The sequence below is a fragment of the Vigna umbellata genome, chromosome 1 (assembly GCF_029865625.1).
Source record: "Vigna umbellata cultivar VRB3 chromosome 1, Vumbellata_1.0, whole genome shotgun sequence".
NCBI classification, from domain to species: Eukaryota; Viridiplantae; Streptophyta; class Magnoliopsida; order Fabales; family Fabaceae; genus Vigna; species Vigna umbellata.
Genome location: NC_142165.1, coordinates 30,111,402 through 30,120,501, shown reverse-complemented (window position 1 = coordinate 30,120,501; position 9,100 = coordinate 30,111,402). Strand labels below are relative to the sequence as shown.

General features: G+C 35.9%; 1 protein-coding gene across 2 annotated transcripts; it reads left to right on the top strand.

Annotated features, from left to right (window-relative positions):
• Positions 1-2,166: 2,166 nt before the first annotated feature.
• Positions 2,167-7,991, top strand: LOC124841602 (glucose-6-phosphate isomerase 1, chloroplastic-like). Of its 2 annotated transcripts, XM_088102859.1 has the most exons (14): positions 2,169-2,828; positions 2,929-3,051; positions 3,530-3,628; positions 3,724-3,807; positions 4,347-4,490; positions 4,571-4,636; positions 5,693-5,761; positions 5,868-5,975; positions 6,308-6,360; positions 6,439-6,577; positions 6,692-6,848; positions 7,041-7,119; positions 7,573-7,639; positions 7,739-7,991. In XM_088102859.1, exons 1-14 carry the CDS (start codon positions 2,322-2,324, stop codon positions 7,871-7,873), a joined length of 1,830 nt encoding a protein of 609 aa, XP_087958985.1. In that variant the 5' UTR covers positions 2,169-2,321; the 3' UTR covers positions 7,874-7,991. The 2 variants fall into 2 exon arrangements, with proteins under 2 accessions (XP_087958987.1, XP_087958985.1); XM_088102861.1 differs by lacking the exon at positions 4,571-4,636 and having other exon boundaries at positions 2,167-2,828.
• Positions 7,992-9,100: the final 1,109 nt, after the last annotated feature.

The window sequence follows — 9,100 nt, the reverse complement described above, 5'->3', positions numbered from 1 at the left end:
GAGCTTTTCCAGAGTCGACATCATATTGGATGTTGGTTAGCTACCAAAGCCGCCTTCAAATTGGGTTATGATGTCGGCTTGGCGTGGTGACTGACATCTATTTCGTCATTTTAATTCAAAGTCCGAGCTTAACAGGAGTTCGACCTCCGAGTTATGAAATCAGTCTGTTGTCGTGGTTGACGTCTATTTTGTCATTTTTTTATAAAGTCTGAGATCGACAAGAGTTTGACCTCATATTGGACAATGGAAGGCTACGAAAGCCGACTTTGAACCGGGTTATGATGATAAACCGATGTGGTGGCCGACGTCTATTTCGTCATTTTTTTATAAAGCTTGAGCTTAATAGAAGTTTCGCCTCATATTAGATGATAGTGGGCTACCAAAGCTGACTTCGAATTGAGTTATGACGCTGACCCGACAGGTTGACCAATGTCTATTTCGTCATTTTATTTACAATAATGTCTATTTCGTCATTTTGTTTACAATAATGTCACTAATCATTTTTTTCATTTACTGTTTATTGTTTGATGTTGAACGGTAGACATTGAAAGCCCATTTCGCACTAGTGATAATTTCATTAGGTGAAATAAATTAATGTAAAAGCTTGATATACTTTATTTCTCACTCTCTTATATATTTTATCAAGTTGTTCTTTTAACAATCTTACTTTTTTCTTTTTAAAAAATTACAAAAGATTTTTGAATTTCACATTTATAGTATTGATTTTACTAAAACAAATTATTCTATCCACAATTTTTTTAAGTTTATTAACTGATCAAACCTTTTTTAATTGATGCAACATTGTTGATAAAAGATAAATTGTAACTGTAAAAATTTATTATAAATATTAAAGAAATATTTTGAATAAATATATGCAAGTAATGTGTATAAATGTTTACTTACTTATTGATTAGATGAGTATAGACTAGAGTGACTAGAGTGACAGGATGATTGATCATGAAATAGTTGAACATAGGAAGAAGAACCATCACCTGACTAGTAAGATAAACCTTAACATGTATTAGGAAGCAATGTCCTCAATCTTGTAAGGAGTCTACAAAAATTGAAAAGAGAAATTGTACTTAGTATAAGGATAATGATACTTTGACAACATTTTTTTGACAATATTTTAACATCATCTACGTATCATTCTGTGATTGGTTCAAAATTATTTCACAATCAATAATAATAATCATAAACACCAACATCGACCAATCACAGAATGACACGTAGATGGTGTTAAAATGTTATCAATAAAATGTTGTCAAAATATCATAATTCTTATTATAATACTATAATGATAACTTTGAAAGTAAGAATAATTTGATAAAGTACCTGTTTTAGGATCTAATGTCTTCCTTATTAGACTCACTGTATTTGCAAGGGGATGTTACCTTTGCGTCTATACACGACACCACTTGTCTCAAATAATATATCTTTTATTTGTACAATAAATTAAATATAAAAGAGTTTGCAAATTTATTCATAAAAGTATATATTTTTTATTAAGTTGAAAGCCAAGTCCGGCAACAACGTCTTCAATAGTTGAAGGTTAATAGAGGAGAAAGAGATTTAATGCGTTCCCATTACTAAAAATGCAAAAGTATGATGCAACCTCCAATGCAACAAAACTTATTTTGTATATACAATTAATAATAACATACCAATAAGACAATTAGAAAAAAACAAATATAAAAATCTTAAAAACTAAACACTAAACATTTAAATTATAACGCTATCTTTGAATATAATAATTGTGTTAATTTTAATATATATTTTAAAGCCAAGAAAAAGTTTACAACTTATTATATATATAACACAGTTAAGTCTGGCACAACTTCTATCAGTCAATTAATCACGACTTTGGGGATAATTTTTTTAACTTTTGTCCATTTACATAATCTCCCGAAAAAATTGCGCAACTTTTGCACAACATAATCATGCGACAACAATGAATACTTTAGTTACTTAAAAAATGTAAGATTTGTCGTTATTTTGTCAACAGAGGAAGTGAGAGGAGAATATACTAGGGTACAAAAGTAATAATGGTTGGAGTTGAACCCTATTTTGGTAAGACAAGAGATAGTTTATTCCCACCAACCAATGAAAACCCACCACTCCCTTCATTATCCCAGTCAGCACACCAAGTCACCAACAATCACACAAAGCTATTCCTTCTTCTTCTTCTTCCTCTTCTCCTCTCATAACACATTCATTTCACTTCAATTTCAATCCCACAGACACTTCTTCAGAAACCAAAATCTTCACAAAACAAAAATGACCAAACCCCAATTAACTAACTAACTAACCTTTCATTTCCCATGGCCTCAATCTCAGGCATTTGCTCATCCTCCCCAACTCTCAACCACCAAAACCACTCCACCCCAAAACGACGTCGCACCCCTCTCCCCTCATTCCCCTCCCGCCCCAAACCCTTCCCCCCTCGCTCCCTCGCGCGTGAGGCTCCCGCGCAACTCTCCTCGATAACAAAACCGCACCACGCGGGACTTGAGAAGGACTCACGCGCCTTATGGCACCGTTACGTGGAGTGGCTTTACCAGCACAAGGAGCTCGGCCTCTACCTGGACGTCAGCCGGGTCGGGTTCACCGACGAGTTCGTCCGCGAAATGGAGCCCGGCTTCCAGGCTGCGCTCCGTGCCATGGAGGACCTCGAGAAGGGCGCCATCGCGAACCCTGATGAGGGACGCATGGTTGGCCACTACTGGCTCAGGGACTCCTCGCGGGCGCCCACCGCGTTCCTCAAAACGCAGATTGATAACACGCTCGACGCCATTTGCAGCTTCGCGAACGACGTCGTCAGCGGTAAGGTTAGTTCGATGTCGCGGTTTGTAGTTAGCTGCGTTTCGACTTTATTGCATCTAGTGTGGTTGGTTAGAGATTGCGGTTTGGTGGTTTGCGTCTTGGCAGATTAAGCCGCCGTCGTCGCCGGAGGGGAGGTTTACGCAGATACTTTCGGTTGGGATCGGAGGCTCCGCACTTGGACCGCAGTTTGTGGCGGAGGCGCTGGCTCCGGATAATCCTCCACTCAAGGTAATACGATCCGAGCAGTTAAAGGAATGATTCATGCTTCGAAACCTCCATTATAATTGGAGTTTTTAGAGGTTAACATTAAAAATGTACTGGGCTTGGAAACTTCAATTTTGTTTGCAAAATGTACCCCTAATATTTGAAAGTTTATATATAAAATGGTAAAAGAGTAAATAATGTTTGCCGTGACGCTATAAAGAGTTTTAACATTGTCATCTAGTAATAGCCTCGCATGTTCGATAAGTTTGTTAAGTTTTACTATTTACTACTACAATGATTACATTAAAAGTCATACCAATGATGAATTTCCATTGGTTGACAATGCATATAAATTAAACTTATATATGTTTCCACTTATAGAAAATGGAAAACATTCTATCAAATCAAACAATCTCTCAAGCTTTGTTCTTTGTGGAATGTGAACGAGGCATTCTCAAACACATTGTTATGGGGTAAAATTGATGCTTTGGACTTTTGACAGATAAGATTTATTGACAACACGGATCCTGCTGGAATTGATCATCAAATTGCACAACTTGGGCCTGAACTAGCTTCGACACTTGTACTAGTAATTTCGAAGGTGTGCATGGAGATTATACTCTTTTTGTTTGAATATGGTGTTAGTGGGATTTATTATTGTTTGTCGCTGAATTATGAATTTTGATTTATCTTCAGAGTGGTGGTACCCCAGAGACTAGAAATGGCTTGCTAGAAGTGCAGAAAGCTTTCCGTGAAGCTGGATTGAATTTCCCAAAACAGGTTTAATCTCAGGTTTTAATTTTCATAAGAAATTCCTTCCAAATTATTTTTGAATGACGATGTGTTAAATATTAAGATATTATTTTAGGTCATTTCTATGGCTTCTATTTTCACAGATTTTCTTGCCTTGTCTACGTATAACTGAGCCTCTTCAACTATTTAAGAGTTTTTTTCCACGCTCTGATGAATGAGTGAGGTTAATAGTGTATTTGGATATCAGTAGACACATGTTCCAATCCAACAAGTGCAAATGGAAAGGCTTGTCTCTTGGTGGATTGAAGTGAACAGATTAACGTATGTGCAAACGTAATTCCAACATGCACTAAGTCTTCGAATTATGGAAAATCTCTTTCTATATTAACTTAATATAATATTGATTTTGAGTATTTATCTGTCACAATTTTAGTTATTAGCAATGTGTTTTTCTGTTGGCATTACTATGAATTTCTCAATGACATTGGCCCTACTTTTGTACATCTGTTGTCAGTTTGTGACCTAAAGAATCATCTTCATCTGCTGTTGCATGGTGTATTATGCAGGGTGTTGCTATAACACAAGAAAATTCTTTGTTGGATAACACTGCAAGAATCGAGGGCTGGTTAGCTAGATTTCCCATGTTTGACTGGGTGGGAGGTAGAACATCAGAGATGTCTGCGGTTGGCCTGCTTCCAGCAGCCCTTCAGGTAATTTGCCCTAAACAATAACAACTCATTGCTATTTTACTTTGACGTTTTATATTAAACTGTAACGGGTCTTGATTCAGAGCATTGACATCAGAGAAATGCTTGCTGGTGCGGCATTAATGGATGAGGCAAATAGAAGTACTGTGGTATGATCGTGTTTCTGGACATTCTATCCAATTTTTTAACATTTTAAGATTACTTAGTGTCGTGCTTATTTAGACGAACGTTTTTCCTGTATAACAATGCACCACCTAGTCCTGCATTTACTTAATGACTTACTGTATCTATGTTAGAGTACTATTGATGCTCCATGGGCCAAATACATGAGTGGTGCTAATCTGTTATGAAATTTGTTGGTCAACTTAATGTATTTTATCAAGTTGTTAAGGAAACAGTTGGGTTTTTGGTTGGTTATAAATGCAACTATTGCTGTTGCATGAGTTTTTTAGTTTTTGATGTACATTGTAATTCTTTCTTTTTCTGCATACATTCTTCAAGTATTTTCTAGAACTGGTTAGTTTTACAATATGGTTAGTTTTCCTAGATAAAAAAACCATAAATTAGAAAATTGCCGACATACCCCTAGAATCAGTAATAGAATGAAACAATAGCTTGGTAAAGTTTGCAGCGCTAAACAGTAATCACCTATGGAGGTGCATTTAGTGTCAAAATCCATGCTATAGCTAAAATACTGAGGTTTGGATCTTCTAGCTTATGATTACTTGACACAGATATGTGTTGTGTGAATGTTTGCCAAAGTAATGCTCCTTTTTATCATTATGGTGAAAAACTCAATACTATCAGCTTGTTTTAGAATAAGCATGTTTTATTTCATCCTATGACATGCTTTTTTGGCCATGCAAACTATCGATTTCTCCTCTTGATGTTAGAATGTTCAACAATATGTGAAGGAAGAAAAATTGAGAACATTCATGCTGGTATGTAGGAATAGGAAAGATTTTTTAGTGAAAAATTAGAATTAGATAAGCTGGTTATAACTCTAGATAACAATTTTTTGAATGCCCTTGCCTTCTTTTAAGCATAGTGTGATTAAGTGTGGTAACTGGTGTGGCATTAGTTATGTAGTTTTCTTTTACAATTCAGTTTCCAACTTTCTTTCTACTTTACCATTTTGGCTGTTCAATTTTTGACTCTCACCTCAATCATATAAGGAACTCTTACCATTTGACGCTTCTATGCAGATAAGGAATAATCCTGCAGCTTTGCTGGCTTTATGTTGGTATTGGGCTACAGATGGTGTAGGATCAAAAGTATGCATCAAATAGTTTTAGTTTGTGAATGATTAGGCCACTGTCTTCTCTTCTGTTTCATGTCACTATTGCTTATTATGATTCTATCCTCCTTTTTATTACTCAGGATATGGTTATCCTTCCATATAAGGACAGCTTGTTATTATTTAGTCGATACTTGCAACAATTGGTCATGGAATCTCTTGGCAAGGAGTTTGACTTGGATGGTAATCGGGTATGTGAATGTGACGTGTCTAAAAATTCTTACTGCCATTATTTTGATACTTTTGTCGTTTTTTAGGGAAAATAATAGATTTTTCTTTATTCAGTTTACAGCTGCCAATATCTAATAAGAACTAGACAGTATCTTATTATCTGTAGTTTTGTAAATTGTAATCACGTAGGAAGCACACATTTCACTTATAGATGGAGCTCTCTTGCTTTTATCATACCTGGGATATATCAGCTTGGTTGACGTGCTGCTGATAAACTCAGTTTGTGACGATGCTTAATCTTAAAACACTTAAAATTTTCATGAATTAATGCCTTCATAATTTTATCCCACAGGTTAACCAAGGAATTAGTGTCTATGGAAATAAAGGAAGCACGGATCAGCATGCGTGAGTTTTTATTCTAGTTTAAAGTTTGTTGGGCATAAGTTTTGGTTTAAATTGTTTAATAAATTTCACCCGAAACAGCTATATTCAGCAACTGAGGGAAGGTGTGCACAATTTTTTTGTGACATTCATTGAGGTGCTACGTGATAGACCACCTGGTCATGATTGGGAGCTTGAACCAGGTGTCACATGTGGTGACTACCTGTTTGGTATGCTACAGGTCTGACCTATTAATCAATCATATTTTCTGATTGCATTTGGTGGTGATTCTACTTAAATATTAATGTGGTTAGTTGTTATGTGTGCATAGTGCTAAAATGAGAAGTTTCTTCAGGGAACAAGGTCAGCCCTGTATGCCAATAACCGTGAATCCCTCACAGTCACGGTGCAAGAAGTGAACCCCAGATCAGTTGGTGCCCTAATAGCCCTTTATGAACGGGCTGTTGGAATATATGCCTCGATTGTTAACATAAACGCGTATCACCAACCTGGTAAGCTGTACACATTTGACATCTAGTCTGTTTTAGGATTTTCTGGATCTCAGTAAAATATTGAAAATCATCCTTGCGTTCTCACCTGATCCCGGTTGGTTTGGAAGTTTGACTGATGCAAATTAAATTGTTTTATTCTTTTAGTGACTAAATTAGTGTCATCATTATCATTTAACTGCCGCTGATAATTAGGTGTGGAAGCTGGTAAGAAAGCTGCAGGAGAAGTATTAGCACTTCAGAAGCGGGTATTGGCAGTGCTAAATGAAGCTAGGTACGTTGTAGTATGCTTGTAAATAGCAGACTTCTCTGTGTGAGCAAGAGATATTTAAAAATATGATATATGCATGTACCGATCCTCCTGAATGTATGAGTTCACAAGAACTTATAAGCTCTGGGTGAGTATTTTTTTTATCGAGGGTAGCTGTGGAACTATGATGTATCCTGATGCTCAGCATTGGTTCCTATCATTTTGTTTACGTATGATGCAATTGACTTGTTGTAAGAATGTAGAAGCTTTGAATCTCTTGGTATAATAATCTTTTGTAATTTTTGTTATTAATCCAATGTTGTGCGTGCTATATATACGCACACCATTAAAGATAATAGAAGAGGATCAATATTTGGATTTCATACTAAGCTTTTGTACATAGCATCAATATTCTTTACCATGCAATTGCCCAGTTAAATCCATCACTGATTGGTGTTTATCTACTTTTGCCTTCAGCTGCAAGGAACCTGTCGAACCATTAACACTTGAAGAAGTTGCTGACCGTTGCCATGCCCCAGAAGATGTATATACTGCTGCCCCACCGCTTCCTTATATTAATTTTCTTAAACTTTCATTAAGAACCGTGAGTCTGATAAATTTTGTAACATTTTACTTTCTGCAGATTGAAATGATTTACAAGATTATTGCTCATATGGCTGCCAACGACAGAGCACTAATTGCTGAAGGTAATTGTGGTTCTCCACGGAGCATTAAGGTTTTTCTTGGGGAGTGTAATCTTGATGAACTGTACGCATGAGTTAGACTAACGAAATCCTCATTCATAACGATGTGTGTGAATACCCATCAAAAAGCAATAAATTGTTTTGGTTGTTGGATCTCTCCATCTGCAATGAAGATAATTTTTTTTTTTTCAATTTATTTAGACAAACTTTTGGAAGGCTGGTTGAATTTAGGTGATCTATTTGAGTCATATTTAATTTAGTGGTTGAATGTATCCTAGTACGAAATGGAGGATCTAGATATTAATTTACAAATTAAGCAAGCTGGTCTTTATAGAACTGGTGACCTTTTACCAGAATTTGTCCATAAAAGCATCATGACGAGCCTTTCTAGATACAATATTGTGTGGTAGAACGAGATTAGTAGATTAAGCACAAGCATTACATCGAAAAAGCACCACGTCAGTCAGGTAATGCAATACATCGTAATGTGTGATGCTACCTTAATTCCGTTCCTTTACATGTGTTGCTGACTTAGTCACAACTGTTTGCTTCTGAGTGCTAATCCTGACAAAGGAATTCCCACGACTAACTTTAAAATAGTTCTTTAACACCATTAAATATAACTTAAAAAATGGGGTAAGATCAGACCATTTATTTTACAATCAATAATATCACATCATGAGCCATACAATTTACAAGTTTGATAGATATTGTACCTAACAAAGCCAATGAGGAGGACAATTGAACGTAAAATGTTTCTATCAGGCAATAAACATAACAATTAGGTCGAATCAAGCCTTTTTCAATCAAATTGTCTAATTATTTGGTCCCTCATTTTTTTATTCTCAATTATAAGTCACCTCAGACTAACCTTTCACACGCAGCTGTCAGTAGAATTTGAAACACTCATGTTGCTTGGCTGTCCAAACGCGTTCACATTGATACACTTTAACGTAAAACGTCTCTCTTGTCTTGCACCTTATTTTGTGCTGAATGGAGGCTCAGGTGTTCCACACCAGCACCATGCCTATAACATGACCCATCTTTCTCTAACACAATAACTTCCTCTGCTTCATTCCTCCATTATTGCCTAAAAATCATAACGGATTTATTTAATTTAATTCTTGTAGTATGTAGGTATATACTAATTGAGGTGTCATTGAAATTAAAAAGTTTGGTGTATGCATCTATAATTCACTATGCAGCAGAAGGTAACAACCAAACCAAGTACCAAGACGCCCATGTCAAAATGATAGTGCAATGATTGAATATTTGAAATGGAAAAATGGAAAATGTCAATA

Excerpts from the sequence above, each read along its gene's own strand:
- LOC124841602 (XM_088102859.1), top strand. The coding sequence starts at position 2,322 with ATGGCCTCAATCTCAGGCATTTGCTCATCCTCCCCAACTCTCAACCAC. Across the intron at positions 2,829-2,928 it reads ACGACGTCGTCAGCGGTAAG|ATTAAGCCGCCGTCGTCGCC; the intron begins GTTAGTTCGATG and ends GCGTCTTGGCAG. Across the intron at positions 3,808-4,346 it reads GATTGAATTTCCCAAAACAG|GGTGTTGCTATAACACAAGA; the intron begins GTTTAATCTCAG and ends TGTATTATGCAG.